This window comes from Vicugna pacos, chromosome 11 (genome assembly GCF_048564905.1).
Source record: "Vicugna pacos chromosome 11, VicPac4, whole genome shotgun sequence".
In the NCBI taxonomy this organism is placed as follows: Eukaryota; Metazoa; Chordata; class Mammalia; order Artiodactyla; family Camelidae; genus Vicugna; species Vicugna pacos.
In genome coordinates this window covers 92,196,287-92,214,668 of record NC_132997.1, presented here as the reverse complement: position 1 = coordinate 92,214,668, position 18,382 = coordinate 92,196,287, and the positions used below count along the sequence as shown (strand labels likewise).

Below are 18,382 nucleotides of genomic sequence, written 5' to 3'. Positions count from 1 at the left end.
TAGGTGGGTCTCGTCCAACCAGCTGGAGGCCTTGGGAGCCAAGACTGAGGTTTCCCAAATAAGAAATTCAGCCTACAGCTTGCAACACAGAAATCCTTCCCAAGTTTCCAGCCTGCTGGAAATTTCAGACTTGCCAGCCCCCACAATCTTGTGAGCCAGCTCCTTAAAGTAACTATTCCTCTCCCTTTATATATACACACACCCTGTTGGTTCTGTTTCTCTGGAGAACCCTGACTAATGAAAACAGAGAAAACAATTCTATCTTAAATGGAACGAGAGTCACTTCAACTCCACCCCACAGTCTATGAGGACGGGAAGCAGCTGGCAGAGCAGATACTGACTCGCTGGGCCAAGGAAAGCGCATCTCCATGCCTGCAGAGGGTGGTGCTGATGAGAAGGGCTCATTCCCTAGTCAGGGCCCTGCAAAGCTTTGAACCGGAGGCACAGGTGCCACAGGAGGCGGGGCTGAGACACAGACTGGACAGGAAAGTAAGTGGAAAGTCCCTATAGACAGCAGTTAAATTCTTCAGGTCCCCACCCCATCCGCAAACCAGAAAACGGCCACCTCCCCAACTCTTGAAGAAGGTGGAAAGTTTACCCAACCAAGGCTCTGGGCTTAGAAGAAGCAGGCAGGTAGAGAACAGGGCTGAATAATCAGACTGAAAACAGGGGGACGGAGTGGAAATCTGCAAGGTGACCCATGAGAAAACCAGCCCCTGGGCGGTGGCTCACATACACCTGGCAAGAGCCTGGGGGTTCTCCTCCAGGGAATGGAATAGCCTTCAAGTAAAGACCAGATGCTAACACTCAGGGTCACCCAGTGAAACCCCAGCTCAATCCCATCCACCCTTGAGCGAAGTGCAGTTGGTGAGATCCGTCCAGTTAGCTCTAGTCTTTCCACCTTAAATAAAAACACCCAGCCGACGATCGCGAGATATTTAACTAAAGCTGGATACTCAAAACATGCCAATAAAGAGAAGGTGTGGAACACATGAAACCTGCAGGCAAAGAGAGGAAAGAGATAGTGTACCCATGAAAAAAAGAATCAGATGTTGGTTTTTTTTTTTTAAATCAGAGTTTAAAGAAGAGCTCTTAGAAATTAAAAATACAAAGATCATAATAAAATTCAGGGTTGGTAAATAAAAATTTTTATATCTCTGGGCGAGATGAATAAAAAAGATAAGAGACAGACACTAGGAAATAAAATGAAAAGATAAGATCAATCCAGGAGATTCAGCACCTGCCTAATACAGGATCCAGAGAAAACAAACCGGGAATATAGAGGGAAGGTCACAAAGTTCCAGAATAAAGGGACCCACTGAGGGACCAGAACAATAAATACAAAGAATCCCAGGAAGGCACATCACTGTGAAACTTCAGATGACCAGAGATAAAGGCTCCCAAAAGGTTCTAGAGGGAGAAAGAGAAAAGCAAAACAAAAGAAAGGAACGTCACTGGGTGTCTCTGAAGCACACCGTAAACTAGAATCCTTCACAGAAATTATTTTCAACCTAGAATTCTATACCCAGCTAGGGAACAGAATAAACACACTGCAAACATTAATACCCCAAACACAGAGCTCATACGCACTCTCCTGGGAAACGACAGGAGGAAGGGCTTTTCCCACAGAGGCTTTCCCAGTCCCCTGACTCGAATTCTCATCTCTCCAATCCCAGAGCACTCCGTTAAAGCACCCAGTGTTTGTCGTGGCCCGAGACAGGTCATGGCCATGTCTGAGCATCCTGTACCCCACTACCTACAAAACACGAAGTGCTCAAAAACAATCTGCTTAAATCACCATCAGCCAGACACACCTTTGGAATTTCGTCTGTCATTTAAAGAATGCATCCCACAAGCGTTGATTAGCCTCTAAATGCCCCCCCCCCTTTTATACTGTAATGGAGTTGTTTAAAAATGAAACATCTATGTGCACCATTCAAGGGCACTGGTCTTGCTTTAGTAATGTTTTTTCCTAAACTTGTTTATTAGCAAATTCAAGAAGATAGAGACTTCCTATAAACTGCCCTCCTCCGCAGCCCCACACATGCATAGCCTCCCTCAGTATCAGCATCCTCCAACAGTTATTACAAATGATGAATCTGCACTGACACAGCGTAATCACCCAAAGTCTATGGTTTACATTAAAGTTCACTCTTGGGGATGTACATTCTATGGGTCTGGACAAACAGATGACAACACACATCAACCGTTATAGTGTCAATCAGAGTAGTTTCACTGCCCTAAAAACCCTCTGTGCTCTTCTGTTCATCTGTCCCCGACACAGACCCCTGTAGTAACGCTTCTTAATACTATGTGTTTGGAACGTGGGCAACACGTTTGCAGTTTTGTGGGCCAGGTCTTTTTTTTACTACTCAACTCTGCCATTATAAAGTTAAAGACTCCGTAGACAATATGCAAATGAATGAGCATCTCTGCATTCCAATAAAACGTTATTTATAAAAACAGGCAGCCCACACGCTGTCATTTGCCAACCCCTGAGCAATGGTATCACTTTATTCATTCCCACCACTTTCACAGAAAGGAAGTTTCTTGATAGCTTGATTTGGCAATAATAAGATTTTTTCCCCCAATTTTTCTCTGGGAGTTGGAACAACACCCAATCTGAGATGGGTGAGATAAGACCCAAGCTGAGATGATGTGATAAGAGACAATTTCCTTTTCAGAATTTCCCTGTACTGAAGCCACATTGCTTTCTTTCCATTTTAAATCCCAAGCGTCTCAAAACTCAGAAGGAAATCACTCACTCTTTGAAATTGTGATCTCTGCTTTTCCAACAAGCATGGCTCAGGTGGCCTCACAGAGCAAGTCCCATAAAGTGGCTGCCCTGGGGACGTGCTGTTTGTTGAAACTCTGTCACGTGGGCACTTCAGGGAAGCGCTGTTTGACTGCTTATGGTAAATTAAGAACAAGAGCCAAGAGCTTTCGCTTCTAGAAGAAATCAACGTTTGTTATGTTCAATGAGAACCAACTATTGGGCAAGGCAAGGGTCACCAACTATCTGCGAATAGAACAGAGGCAAACCCACGCCTGCCTAGAATGGGGAATTCATCTCAGGAGATCCCTTGGCCCAGAACAACTGTATCCACGCAGTCAAGTGCAACTTACAAAACTGATTTTAGTAAAGGAAGAAAGAGCGTGTGTATCAAAGTGGGAGTCCACTGAGGTCACCCCAACTGAGGTCCACCACATCCTCTGTGGAGCCAAGAGTCACACCAACCACTAGGCTTCCTATTAGCAACAACAAAAAAAAATCCAGAAAACAGCAATGATGATTTTTCTAAGTGGATATGGCAGCTCCCTACGAGGCAATCACTGACCTGTCATTACAGAAGAAGAAAGAAAACAGAAGAAAATACTCATGACAGCCTAGAGGCTGGAGGATTCTGTGCCCAAGTAGTAAACAATGCAGCATTTTAAGTACATCTTCAGTGAAAAATAGTAACAGCCTCTGTCAAGAAGCTTGTCCAGCACAGACGGGACATCAGCCCCACACCTGACAAGGCAGCTGGTGGGCAGACCTGTCAGAAAACGCTTTTGACAGGGAGCGTGTGCCTCTCAAGTAAAAACTCTGTGGGCCCTGGTCCCGGCTCTCTGCGCTCCAGCAGTGTTCTAGCTTGAGTTACTCACATGAGAGCTACTTCTTTCCCGAGTTCAAATGCAACAGCAGATACGAGTTGGTGCTGCCGCCCTCCGCCAATCATCTGAAAGTCAGGATTAAGGCTTTCCTGGAGGGTTTCACTTCTGACCGCTTACTAACACTTCTGAAGCCGCTTAAGAGCTCAGCACCAAGTCTCTGGGAGAACAGAACGTGTCCTAAAACAGCAGAGAACTTGAGTGACCCCACAAGGACACAGATGGAGGGCAGACGGCCGCGGGCCCCAGATGAACACCATTCCAGGTACCTCTACACCACGCCAGCACGGGAACCCCTGACCGTAAGGAGACAGGAAACCAGTACAGCAGGCGTTCCTCCAGCTGGCACCGAGACGGCCTCCTAAACAGATACTGACTTAAAACCTGACGTCAGAGAGGAAGAACAAAGTCGGAGAGCAAGTGATTCCAAATGCATGTGCGGCCTCACGTAACAGAGATGCTGAAAGCTGGAAGCCCCGCAAACCCCACACCTTCACGTGTGCTGGGCCCTCTGCCACGTTAGCCTCAGAGGGCATTTCAGAGACACATACACCTGGGAACGTGCTTCCTCTCAATCCCCCCCATAACTCTGGAGCCAAATCCTTCCCATGAACCGCTAAGTGTTCAGTCTAAGTCTCCTGACTCCTTTCTCGGGGCTGCTGTAACGAATTACCACAGACCCGGAGGCCGAAAATGAAAGATTTATTCTCTCCCAGTTCTGGAGGCCAGACGTCTGAACTCAAGGTGTCAGCAGGGCCGTGGTGCCTCCGGAGGCTCTATGGGAGGCATCCTTCTCTGCCTCTTCCAGCTTCCAGGTGTTCCTTGGCTTGTGGCTGCATCACTTCAATCCCTGCCTCCATCTTCACGTGGCCTTCATCCCTGTGTCTCTGACTATCAAATCTCCCTCTGCTTTTCTCTTACAAGGACACCTGGCATTGGATTTAGGGCCCACCCTAAATCCAGGATGATCTCGAGATCCTTAATTATATCTGCAAAGACTTTTCCAAATAAGGTCCCGTTCACAGGTTCCGTGGGCTAGGACTCGGACATGTCTTTTTGGGGGCCATTACTCAATGCACTACAGTCTCCAAGAAACCAGAGGAGAAAGCGAGTTATTTATTTAAGCAAATGTGGACTGTGAACACCTCGTTGTATTTAATCACCGAAAGCTCAAGACACAATTGTGCTAGAGGCTGGCACAAAGGTCAGCGAAGTGTCCTTGAATAAGTCTCTGACTCTGTCTAAGCCTCACTATGCCTGTGCACAAAATGGGGACAACTGGACCCAGCAGGGCTGCTGCACAGGTGGATGGAGATTCACTTGGAGCGCCTGGCACCCCAATATTGTGACAGGCCCTAATCTCCAAAGACTCTGAGCAAATGCCCAATAACCACCCTGCAGGAAAGGCCATCCAGTTATTCCCTGATGCAGCCACTATTGGGATGTGTATCAGGGACTTAGAAAAAGCAGCAAAGATTATTGGTACTTAGAAAAAACAGAGAAGATTAAGGTAACAGGCTTGCCAAAGGGGAACCAAGGACTTTAAGTCATGAGAGCAGCCTGTCCTCTCCCAAGCAGTCACCTATGAGCCAGGACACTCTGGAGCCTCAGCTTTGCTGATAAACAATAATATGGATAACTGGGGTTTATTTAAAGCGCGATCCCGAGTACTTTACATACGCTGAGTGGATTAAATAGGACAGTGCACCTAGACGCGCTGGCATGGCGGATGCTCCAGAGATGTCAGTGGTCAGCATCCCTTATGTTAACCGTCATTCCAACCAACAGTGGAGGCCTGATCATTCTCACTGTACGTAGCAGCAACTGAGGCACAGAGAGGTTAAGTCACAGAGTTAGAACTTGGCAGAGCCTGGACTTGTCACACTTCAAAGACCTGTGTGATTTCCACCACACCACCCTGCACTGGGTTCATAGAATTGAGTTTTTGCTGTAAGGCTGGTCCCAGCGCATAAAACTATAATCAGACTATACACTGGGGGGGGGTATGCATGTATATATGTATGTATACAAATATGTACTATATGTTAGTACATACACACACTCACTCACTCACTCACTCACACACATAATACATTAACTGAAGGAGTAAACTAGAGAGAACACTGAGCTGAAAGGCGTAAGATCCCAGGGAACATGGTTAATTCCCTTGCACTGTCATCTTCCCAAATGGTAATGCCAAAGGGTAAAGTGTCACATGTTCCACTCTGCTGAGTTCACAAAAGCAACACACACAATGTTTTGTAAACTCCAGAGCCTCATCCAAAGGCTTATTCCTTCCCATTGAATATCTTGGTTCTAAGTCAACCACCAAACAGAGAAGAAAAGTGAACTGGGCTTAACATTCACTTATCAACACTCTTCTCTCCATCTAAACTCCAAAGAAAGTGATCAGGAGACATGACCCGGGAATTAGAGTGTCCCAACCACTGGACTTACAGGAAGAATGGATGCTGGGGAAGCTTTTGCGGCCCTCGGACACCAGGTCAGGGTCACCTGTGCAGTGCATTTCCGAGTTCATCACTCCATCTGGAAAGCAGCGGTAAAAGAAATCGGGGCGAGGTCTACAAAAGACACCATGGACATTTTCAATATAAAATGTTGCCATCACAAACAAACCCCAAGCTGACCCCCGCCAGGTCCCACTGCCCCAACCAGCTGCTGCTTCTGCCCTCAACTTTGGAGCCCCCAGTGAAAGACACTGTCGGCCTGGGAAAAGCTCAGGCTTCGGGGTCAGAAAGATCTGGGTTAGAACTCGCACTCTGCCACTTACTAGTTTGACGACCTTGGGAAGGTCACGTAGCCTCAGTTTCCACATTTGTGAAAGAGGGAGACCAGTACCTTCCACAGCTGAGGTCCTGAGGGTTAGGTGAGATGACTTACCGGAGCCCCCTAAGCGCAGCGCTGGTGGAGTGAAAGGTAGTTCCTGCCATCATCTACGGCTCCGCCACTCGGAGGCTGCATCCAAGATCCAAGACTGAATTTGAATGGCCAACTGCCTGCCCTTCCTTAAATAGCAGGTCTCCCCTAACCTCACTGGGAGGACCTGGAAGCTCAGCTCCGAGATGGAGAGCACACAGTCACCAGGTGGGCTGCTGGTCCAGGTTGTGGGGGAGACTCTCCAGGGAAGTGGAGTAGAAGCTGGCCCTGGGGTCCAGCCTCCTGCCACAATCACAGCTCACATTTCGGGAGTACTTCCTGGGTACCAGACCCCATGCTAAGCCCTGTACGTAGGTCATGGCATATGGTTCATGTGACAATCCCAAGGCAGGCCCTGGGACTTCCCTCATCTTACAGATGAAAATAAAGGCTTAGAAAGATTACGTGCCCGCCCACGGTCACACACAGCCAGTAAGTGGCAAAGGCAAGCTCTGAACCCCAGGAATTGGATTCTTGCCCCTACACACTTCACCCCATGCGTGTCTGCTTCCCTCAGGTGAGAATTCTCACACAGACACGTGACGGTCGATCACATTAATTCAACTAATCCTTGCTGAAGGCCTGCCGTGGACAAGGTTTCGCTAACGCTGTGAATAGAGTCCCCATTTTGTGTACACACTGGCTTACGGTTCACACACTGGTCCTCCAGCTCTGGGACCTAAGCCCAGCAACAATCCACCAATATCTTAACCTATCAATTAGCAATAATCCGCCGGAGCTGCTGGTGTACAGTCTCTCCTGCACGGGGCTAGTGCTCCTCCGACTGTGGCTACTCACCTATTGAACCTCAAGCTCAGAGAGGACAAAGGCCAGAGAATCAGCATTTATCAGAGCCCCACAACAACTCTAAGCACAGAAAGTTGGAAAGACACCACAGCACCAGGTCACGCACTTCCTAATTTGCATCCACCTTCTGCCCCCTCTGTGCCTGGCCAGCACTGCACGCCAAGTAGATGATCATTAAACACTGAGATTCTGAGAGGGGGGAATCCAACCCGTCCAAGGCCAACAGCTAGTCAGGGCCAAAGTCATGTCTTGAGTTTGGGTCTTTTGACTGATTGTCTCTACAGAGACCAGCTCACTTCCGGAGCAGTTGGGGGAGAAGCCAAAGATAAATGGAGGACAGAAATCATTTCCCAGGCAGGTAAGAGAAGTGTGCCCTGAGCCAAACAAAGCGCAAAAGCCAATCCATACTTCTTTTCCCAAAGAGAACAGTAAGTAAGCAACCTTATTTATTTCTGGAGGCCAAAACTGACAAGCGAGCGGGTGTCTGGCGAGGACCTGGGACAGCAGTACATAAACTGGAGATGCCAGCAGTGGGCTTTAGCCCACAAGATAGTACAGTCAGTGGATACTTCTTTACTGCTGATGTTCGGCTTACTGAAATACTGAGTTCGTAATTCAAAGGAGAGGAAAGATCTGTGTTGAGGACACAAATCCCAGGAGGACAAGAATTTAAGGGAAAACCAGAACAGCTCAAATCTGTCCCATCCAGTGTTCTGTGGCCAAGGTTCCTACACAGATGACCTTGAGAGTCTAAGTCACTGTTTGTTTTTGGAACTTACCTTCCCACTATTAATTTAATAGTGTTTGTGCAGACTCCATTCAAAGCAAGAGCCAAGGACACCGCTACAAAACAAAACCAATAGACAGAAAAATAACCAGCTGGCTCTCAAATCAAAACCATCATCATCATCATCGTCATCACTGTTTCATCATCATCATAACTGATTCATGACCATGGAAATATGAACAAATACCCTTAAACAAGAGAGGGAAATTTGAGTGGCCAGAGCGAAACATAATTAGAACAGGACTTCAGAGAGTGCCTTATAAAATTCCAAGCCCCTGTGACATGAAATTTATCTCTCCTTCTTGACTGAAATTTTCAGTATCACAGAGCAGTCCATCTATCATGTTCTGGCCTGACAGTAACAGATTTAATACTACAGCACGTAGAATTTCTTTCACTGGTAGCAAGAAACATAACTTTTCTGTTTCCTCCCGGCAACCTTCTCAGACATAATTCTAATCAGAGCAGCTGCCGGAATCCTGCAAACAGGAGGTGCCCACTCCATCATTACCTCCTCATTGACCTACCCGTCTCCTGCCGACAGCTGTCCACTTGTTATCAAACCAATCACTGTTTCTGAGAAGGTGAAGCATCCCACCTTCTCACTGGGTTTTGGAAAGGTTTACCCAGGTGGGGCTTGCCGCCACCTAAAACAGTAGGCACTTCTGGATGCCATGCTTTAAAAATAGACAGCCTGGGGACTTTCTCCAAGCAGCTGGGAAGGACTTTGCTGGATGAAGCACAGATTGTCCAAAGGGTGCAACTGAAATGAGTCACAGAGCCTTCTCTGCAAGAACGCTGCACCTCTCTCCTGTGTTTATCAAGACTGCACAAAAGGCAAGTCAATGCGATGGAAGGTCAAATGCTTTGCATAAGCAATAAAAACCTACTGATGCCCCGTTCCATTGCTCTGTTGAATAATAAAGCGTAGTTACCATTTCCCTTTGGCAAATATTCACTGTTCAATACCAGCTGAGATTTATGTAAGAAAGTAACAGTGTAGGGATATTTTCAGGAAGGAGCTGCCTAGAGCAATTCATGGTCCTCCAGGGAGACAAATGTGTTATTCTACAAATGGAAAGTACCGTGAATGACCAACCCAGTCACCAAGGGCACAGGCCACTGAGATGGAGGCAAAACTCACCTGCTTTTAAGAAGCCATGGGAATGGGAAGCAGAGAGAATGGGAGGGACCAGTTCAAATGAACACTTTTGTCAAAGGGAAACTAATGCCCCAAGTATGGGATGGGAAACACTGCCATATCTGGTGTGGTAGAAAGGAGGGATGGGCCACCAGGGTGGGGAGCAGAGCATGAGTCAGCAGCATGGTGCCACCATTGAAACACCAAGCACGTAACTGGGGTGCATAAACTAGAAGCAAGCATGGGGGAACTTGGAGAGATCTTCTGATTACATTCTGTACACACAGACCCTTCCTTCCTAAAACATCGGCTTCCCTTCTGTCTCACAAGCTCAGAGCACTGCCGAGAGGTCTCCTTTGCAGAGAGGAGGGCATATTCCCCGGTATCTTCCCTGCAGCATTCTCTCAGAGCCACGGTAATTAACAGGCTGTGAGGCGGCCCTGAAATGACAGGGGTCTTTGCTTGTTAGGGCTGGTCCAGCAGGCTCACTGCTGCGTTTTCCCAGCAGGGCCGGACTCCTTATCCTGATCCCAGTGTGGCCTTATCACAGAGATCTCCAGGAACAAGCATCACTAGCTGATCTCACAGCACCCTTGGGGAACCTGACAGACCACTACATCAATTCACAACACCATGCGCGTCCCCAGCCTCGGCAGCGGCTGGGCTTCCTGTAGCCCAGAGCAGTTCTCTGAAAAGCTTCAAGTAGCTGAGCTAGAAACTGTGTGGATGTACTGTAGCTACCAACCTCTGGCAGCTTCACTCTCTGATTCAAAAGCCTGAAGGAGACCAAAAAGAGTGGGGATCTGGAGTGACGATATTTAGGGTGGAAGTCATTGCAGCATTCTGAGAGTAAACGGAACCGATTATGACGTTCATCTGAACAGCACAACCCCCGAGGGACCAAAACAGGGGACCTTCCCCTGATGCCAGAGGGAAGGCTGGGCTGAGATTAGATGCATGAGAGGCTGGCCGAGTGGGAAATGAATGGCCCCAGTCAGGCGGGCTTGCTGATTAACAATAGCCCTGGGCGGCTGGTTCGTAGGGCTGTGTTCACAGCGACCTACAGCACTGCAGGCTTGGGAGAAGCGTCAGAAAGACAAGCCAGACTGTGCCTGATAAAGAGATTCAAAGCAGCGTGTCCTGAGAGTTGGCCCGCAAGTGGCCTATGTTGAGGGTACGCCTGCTTACAAGCACCCCCGAGGATTTAATGTCTTTTGTTGTCACTTTCGCTGTTGCTAGGAATTCAGCACTGTGGTCCTTCCAAAACAGGGTTCTCTGTTATGCAGACCTGGCTGTCTGCAGCCCAAATCCCTTACAGCCCGACGCTGGGTGGGGCAAGCCCCCCTCCCCTCATCCAGGAGCAGATGTGCAAAGGGGCCCGCTGTGGACATGCAGACGAATGGGGGCCCTTGGGGTCCAGGTCTGCTGAGGATGCAGGGGTAAAGAAAAGACCTCAGCACTAAACCACCCTCGCCGAGGAAGTCCTGGATCCCAGATAGAGGTGGAAAAGTACTCCCAGTCTTCTGTCCTTGGTTTTTAAAGATCCACTCCCCAACCCCCTACTTCCAAGGCTCCCTAAAAGCAGTGATTTTTTTTAAACTGTGTACGATGGGAGGTTCTTCATCATTTTTACAAGCAGGCTCCCGTTTATTTAGGCAGACAGAACATCCAGTAACTCCGCCTTCTCTGTTAATATATAGGAGGTGGGTGTGGTGTGCAATTTAGAACTGCCATCCTAAGGGAGATTTAGCTGAGACTAAAAAGACCTACAGGAAGCTCCTCACTGCCTTAACAACAGCCCAGCTCCAAGAGCGGGCAGCAAATTATAACCATAACCATGAAAGACAGTTCTCATCCACAGTCACGTATCTTGGGACTCTGTGCCAGGGGAGCAGCTAGAATAACAAGGGAGGCACGAGAGGGCTCCCCGTGGGACATTTGGGGGACCACAGTGATATCTGTCCAAACACCGCCCCAGCTGCTCAAGCCACGTCCATGAGTGCACCGACACCATCCCTGGAAAAACTGACCCTCTCATCACCTCAGCTGAGGAGACTGAGACCACCAAACTCTCAAATCACAAATGAGAAGCCTGGGGTACACACCTGACTTCGGGGAGGGCACTACAGGCTGGCCAGAGACTCATGACTTTGGTGTCCACACTTCAGAAATGAGTCGAGCTGGAGTCTCCACCTGGAAAGTCTCGACCATGAGATGCGCTGAAACTTGGGGGGTGGGCACTGGAGCTGAATGGACATATAGGTGTGGGCCAGGGGCACCCACCATGACCAGCTCCAGCTTTGTATAGACCAAAGGTGTGGGCAGCAGAAATGACATCCAGACAGGAGACTGAAGCCAAGGGTGAGAGGAGAGGGAAGGCATATCACAGAGCAGAGGGTCAGGAGGCGAAGGGGCATCTCCACCCCAGGTGGCTTGGATCCCCGCTCCATCCCCACCAGGCTCCTCTGTCCTCTTCCTTATTCTTGGATGTCTTTGAGATTGCTTGGTATAGCCCTGTAACTAAATCTCTCATTTATTTGAGCTAATTTGAGAGGAATTCTGTTCTTTTCAACTAGACAGAGCCTAACCAAAGCCTGGTTATGTAACAAACATTCCCCACCCCTTTACTGTTCTCTATAATGTAGATTTCACCCTCACCCGCTTTCCCTTACCAAGAAAAGAGAAGACCATATTTTGCTACATTTTCATTTCCTCAAAGCCCAGTAATTAACAAACATTATCTTTAGTGAAGAATCTTGTATTTCCAGATTTACTACCTAACTGGACGGCGAGCCTACGCAATATACCAGCAACACAATTTGTGTGAGGGTTTGGGTAACTTTAAAGTGCAGTGTCAAAAAATAAACCTAATTCAGTTTCCTAACGACCAAACAGTTGAAAATCTGGCTACCGGGTAGTTTATTTTGGTTGTTAAACAAGCCAAATAGTTTTGCTTTCTCTTAATACTGTCATTTACTCAGTCTTTTGATTAATATAAAGATAAGGTAAAAAAATTTTAATCCTAAAAATGTCAAACTCGTAGCACATGAAGATACGGCTTAGCTTGGGGAGAATTTATAACAATGGTATTATAATCAATGGCAAAGACTGTAGCATTTTTTACACAATCACACTTCCTTAATGCCAGAATGTTCCCAAACTGACAATGAGTTACGGAACTTTTTTCTAATTTATGTTTTACATCTGCTTTTGCCCATTTTTGCCTCTAGTTAATAGTGGTTGGTCAAGGAGTCTGTGGTTGATTTTTGAATTGCCCATACTGTGGGCATATTAGCCCCAAATGTGGGATTGGGCAATCAGTGGTGACAATGTTTCAGACTCACTTTGCCTTACAGCCAAGAGCTGCCCTTCCCGTGTGCCTGGGAAGCACAAGAGCTCTGATGTGCGAGACTGATACTCATTTTCAGCACAAGGGACAGCGGCAATGGGCTGGCTCCGGAGGTAAGGTACTTACCATCCGTGCACTGGCTCTTCTTAGGGCTAACAGTTTATTCTGTCTAGTATCTTCCAGGCTTAATTTGGTCAAGAGAAAAATCAGTTGGGTGCAACTGAGATTTTCAAAATCTAGTCATCTAAGTTCTTCCCCATCCCCTAAAGCAGAAACTGTGAATACTCTACCTAGGAAGGCTTCCTTAATTTCAGTCTTGTCTGTCCGCCGGATAATTTTCACCACACAAATAACAGCCAGAGGTGTGAGGAAAGAAATTGCCTGGAAGAAATAACAAATAATCCCTTATGAGGACAGCAGTTTGCTATCAGAGGACTGACTGATAATTAGTTCCAGTTAGCTTCGTTTAGACTCACTAGTTGAATGATCTCACTGAACTCCTGACCTCCAACTAAGAAGGATTTATATCTATACTTAGAGGCTCCATAGACTTGAAAACTCGGAGGTCTGATTATGGGTTATAATTGATTTGTAATTGCTGGGAGCCACGCTGAAAGTGGTGGCTTTTTAAACAGAAAAGGATAGTGTATAATTATAATGACTCATCTTTGCCAGGAACCCTCGTCCCGTCCTCCCCCACAGAGGGGGAGAACCCTTGGCCTCCCACCCCGAGCGCTCTGGCAGCGTGGGAGCACGTGGGACTTGCTTAGAGTCAACTGATTCATTCCCTTTTGGTGTTCTTTTGTTGCATAGTCATTTCCTCTGCAAAGCTGAGGATAGTCCTATTGCATGAAGTCTCCTTCCACCATCCCCTTCTCTCCTCAGGACCAAAACACACAGAAGCACAATACGTGTTTAATGGATCAAGCTGGTGGGATTCAGATGCAAACAACAGTCATTACCAAATCTTCTATGAGGCAGGAACTATGTCTAGGTACCATCAGGAAGTAGAGTCTCTTAAGTCCTCACGCTGGCTCTGTGACTATCTTTGGCAGGCTTGGGGACTCCATCATGTGCCTGAGGACACACAGCTGGTGAGAAGCGAGGCCAGGCTTTGGAGGCCAGGCTCTCTGCGTCCTGTCCCTAGTCCTTACTCAGTATTCTATAATTAGCACATTGTTTTCAGCATTCCAACAACCAAGAAAAAGGTATTTATGTTACTTTCTTATAACAACTCAGGATAACAATCAAAAGGGATTAAATAGCTTACAAATCCACAACTGAGCTCACAGATGGTGGTGGGAGGGGTGGCGTGTGGCAACTATTGACCAATGGTGCTCACACTTTGGGAAATCACCACCCACGCTCTCTAGTCAATGTCATTTGCTGGAAAGGGGCTTTCCAGTAGGGCCAAGGCATGAGTAGAAGATACTTTTCTTTTTACAAAAACAGAATTCAACCAAATGAACACCATCTTTCAAAATAAACAGGCATGCCCTACACACTTGCTACAATAGACTGCCAGAGCTCAAAGCATCTTGGGGACTCCTCTTTGGGAGCCGTCTTCAGAGACAGCCCATGAGAAACCCTTCTCCTTACTGGCCAGTTTCTTTCTGACCACAGGTGGTAGTAACCAGCTCAAAGAGTACATCAGCAGCAGCCCTGAATGACTTGGCTATTAAAACACCACATCACTAAGTCCTACCACCACGGAGGGGATTCAGAAGGCTACAGCATGGGTCTTAAGGCAGCCATACAAGAGGAGGCTCAGAACTGAAACAGAGAAGCAGAGGATTTCCCCAGGGGTGGCTCACAAAGGCAATACTCACTTGTGAATGAATAGTTCCGGCAAGTCTGTGAGTTTCCACAGGTGCCTGGGTGGCACTCACACCTGAATACATGCTGACTCGGTACAAGGCTGCATCCTTCAAACACTCACAGGGCAGCTCAAGGAATCGACACTGTGTAACAAGCATCTCAAAGGATACTGATACTGGTGACTGAGAAACACTGTGTCAGTTTTCATTCACACATTCACTGTTTACAGAGCGATGACTGAAGACCCTGCTTACAGAAGCCCAAAGCTACAGTCAAGGTTGAAGAAATTCTTAGCTTTTTTGTTTCCTCTCGCTTTGGGCACTGAAGACCACTTATTTCTGCCAAATAGGAGAAAGTAGCTCACTGAACAGTAAACAGGGCTGCAATGACCCCACCAACAGTCAAACCTTAAATATGAGGACTGAAGAAAACCCTATAAGACAATCCCAGATGTCAATACTCTGAGGTTAGACAGAAACGGAACCCTGGAGAAAATACGATATGGGAAGACATTCCCTCTGAGGCTCTGGCGGCTGCCTGTGGGGAGGACCCTGAGTGGACTGTGCCGACCACAGAGGAGACGGGGGGCACCGCGTGGGAGACCCGCAGCTCCCAGCCCACGAGTGGGAGCTGGAGAAGGCATCAGAGCTGCCCAGCGGCTCCAAGCTCGTGGTCTGATGACCAAGGGGGTCGTTTTAGCACTGCTCGCTGCCTCAGCTCTCCTACTCCTCATTACAGCCCCACCAGACTGCACTTAATGCAACCTGTTCTGTGACTTTCCTAGGTAGATGCATATTGGGCTGTTTTCTAGAACCACTAACAAACCAATGTTAAGCCAATGTTAAGCACCCAGGAGGGCTCAGGGCTCCCCTCATGAGCTCCGCAGATGAGGGATTGCAGCCATCAGATGAGACACAGCCCCCACCCAGGCAGCCACAGCAGAAATGTCTGTGCATGACTGTGACGGGTGGCCGGGGCGGGGGCGGGGGACAGGTGGGGTCCTTCTCTCCGCCAGTCATCCTAATGGCATGTGGGCTCCAGTCCCCTTCCATCTTCCTAGAAACGTATCTGCCATATCCTTGAGCAGCACAGTCCTCAAATCAGGACAGAGACATATTTATGTTTATCATCTGCTCCCCTTTCTATAAATATTTTTCAACCAAAAGTCAGAATCAAGAGATGAGCCCCAGAAGTCAACACATTAGGGAAAGAACTTCCTCCTGTGCAAAAGCACCTCTGAAGCGAGTGAAAGAGGGATGAAGAGAGAAAAGGCACCCCTTTCACTCAGCAAGCCAGACTGAGTTAACCCAGTGCACTCCCCTTCCACGTTCTGTCAAAAGCCTTCAGAAGCCTCTGTTCCGCTGCCTGAGCCCGAGGAGAAAGTGAAGATGGACACAGAGACACAGGGGTGGGGAGTGGTTACTTCTACCTCCAAACAGGTGTGGAGATGGAGGACAGACAGCATTTCCCCCAGCACTGTTTTCCCTTAGGTTAACATTTCCATGGCTTTAAAAAAACAGTTTGAAAATCCTGAGAACAACCCAGGGGAAAGGCAGTGAACGGTCTGTGCTTATTAAATGGGACCTGAGAGAGACCGAAAAAATGAACTCCAGCCACTCACTGCTGCAGGATGCAGGGCTCATACTGGCCCCTCTCTATTCTCCACATGTTGTCCACACGAGGTATGAAAGGACAGGGCCACTGAACGTACATTCGTAGGTTAGAGGACAAAGGCTGACATGTTCTGAAAACTTACTAATGACATGATCTGTTCCATGCACTTTGTGTAAATTAACTCATTCAATCCTCAAGCAACCCTATGAATGACGCTCCTTACTTAACGGACAGAAAACTAAGGCACAGAGAGGTTAAGCAACCTGCTAAAAGCCACACAGCTAATAAGCAGTAAAGTGGGCATTTGCACACAGACTGTTTAAATCAAGCTCTGTGCTTTTAACCACAGTAATATAGCAGCTCTCACCTCAGAAGGAAGCAGCATTAATAAAACATGGTAAATGCCTTTACTCTGGAGTCAGAGAAGGAAGGAAGGGCGTTCATTCCAGGAACATGGGTAAATCACAGAAGTGTCATTGGCAGCTGTCATAAATTAAGCATGTACTATGTGTTAGGGGCTTTCCTCACATTGTCTAAGCCTCTAGCTACTCTGTTGGGGGAAACATTCTCCTTGTACAGAAAACAAAACTGGAACTCAGGGAGATACATGAATGCACAAATGCACGCCGCTGGTGGGACCAGGACGCCCCAACCTGGCTGCCATGCTACCTGCAGTGGAGTCCTGAATCACAGTGATCACCTTAGGCCAACAGCCTCATCTTACAGATGGGAAAACTGAGGCTGGGGTCATTCTTCCACTAAAGGACACTTAGTAGCACCTACACATCAAGATAATATATAGAAATCATTAAGCAGGGTCTAGAACGTGGCTGGTTTTGCATGATGCTCTTCCACAGGTGGGGAGGCCAGAGCCCTGTGAAGGGAAATCTAGGGAACAGGCTCAGATTAAGGGGAGCCAGGTTCAAGCCCCAGCTCTGACATTTATCAGCTCTGCGACCTTCAGTATGTTACTTAACCTATTCACCTTTGAATCTCAGTGACCTCATCTGTAAAATGGGTACAATGATGATATACATAGCAAAGCATTGTTGCAAGAATTTAAATTCACTATGGCTTCTTATGTACCACACACTAAGTGAAGCGCTGTAAGTCTATTATCCCATTTGATGCCCTCAACGCCCCAGGGAGGAAGGGAAGTGCTGTTAAATCCTCCCTTTTACAGATAAGGAAACTGAGGCACCGAGAGGGGAGGGGATTTTCTCAACTCATGTAGACAGCTAGTAATTAGCAAAGCTGGGAGCTGACCGAGGCAGTTCACTCTGCAGCCCCATCGATTGCTCACCTACGGAGCCCAGCAGAGAGCGAGCTTCCATGAAATGCTGGTTGCTGTTCCCAGGGAAACCTGTTAACAGATGACCCAAAGCAGGCTCCTGTGACCAGACATAAGCTCCTGCCCATCTGTGCCCTTAGGTCTGGGCGGTGCCGGGAGGTCCGGGACACGGAAGAGCCTGATTTGTCCAGGCATCTTACCTGGGCCCTACAGGACCAACGTCTCCAACAAGAGCCACCAATGAAACCAACACAGGAAGTGCCATCCACCCCCAACCGTGCTATACCGGGTGAGCCCCGGGCACTGATACAGGGCACTGTGCTGCCAGGATGCTTCTGAGAATCAGCCAAGCAGGGAGCAGCATGTCTGAAGGTAAAGGCATGAGTGTGCCAAGAACATCTCTCCACTGGAGGGGTCAGAACCAGAGCCCCTGATGTTAGGATGTTAGCCAGACGAGAGCTTGTCACCGGGGTCCCTGCACATCAGACAGAACAATGGGCCCAGAGTGCCTTAACTTCCGGCATCAGAAGGAACGGTGTGCTGTGCGGTGCTCCTGGTGGTGGCTCCCGACGCACAGACACCTGGGAAAGCCCTGCTGTGGGCGAACCATGACAGCCCATCGCAAAGTAGGGAGCTGACTTTTCAAAAGCACCTAAAAATTAAACTGTCTATCAAAAGCCAGCTTTGTCTCTTTTCCTTCCCTCCTCCCCGCTAAATTGACTTTATTTCTCTTCCTTAGAAGCATCCTACTCGAGAAGAGAAAACCCTGTTATCAGATCAACACAATATCAGTAATATTCTACAGAAGTACATCTTCTGGACATATCATGGCTGGAGCAAAAAGAGACCAGGGCCAAGGACAGGGCTTGGGTAGATTTTTTTTTTTTAAGCCAAGGAAGGAAATGGGGAAATGGCTACCATTTCTTTAGCTTCCTACCTGAGTCTTGCCAGTCCTTCACGGGCTTTCCTGAGATGCTGCACTGT

General features: G+C 47.8%; 1 protein-coding gene across 12 annotated transcripts in view; it reads right to left on the bottom strand.

The window, feature by feature from the left end:
* PLPP4 (phospholipid phosphatase 4) overlaps nt 1-18,382 on the bottom strand; it is a 291,237-nt gene that overhangs the window by 47,364 nt on the left and 225,491 nt on the right. For 7 of the 12 annotated variants that reach the window (XM_072972002.1, XM_072972006.1, XM_072972004.1 and 4 more), the window contains 3 exons: nt 12,966-13,056; nt 8,178-8,241; nt 6,112-6,236 (listed from right to left, as the gene is read on the bottom strand). The exons of 1 other annotated variant lie outside the window; for it this stretch is intronic. In XM_072972002.1, the coding sequence (XP_072828103.1) occupies nt 6,112-6,236; nt 8,178-8,241; nt 12,966-13,056 (280 nt within the window). The remainder of the gene's footprint in view (nt 1-6,111; nt 6,237-8,177; nt 8,242-12,965; nt 13,057-18,382) is intronic. 4 more of the 12 variants (XM_072972009.1, XM_072972010.1, XM_031682530.2 and 1 more) reach the window with 3 other exon arrangements.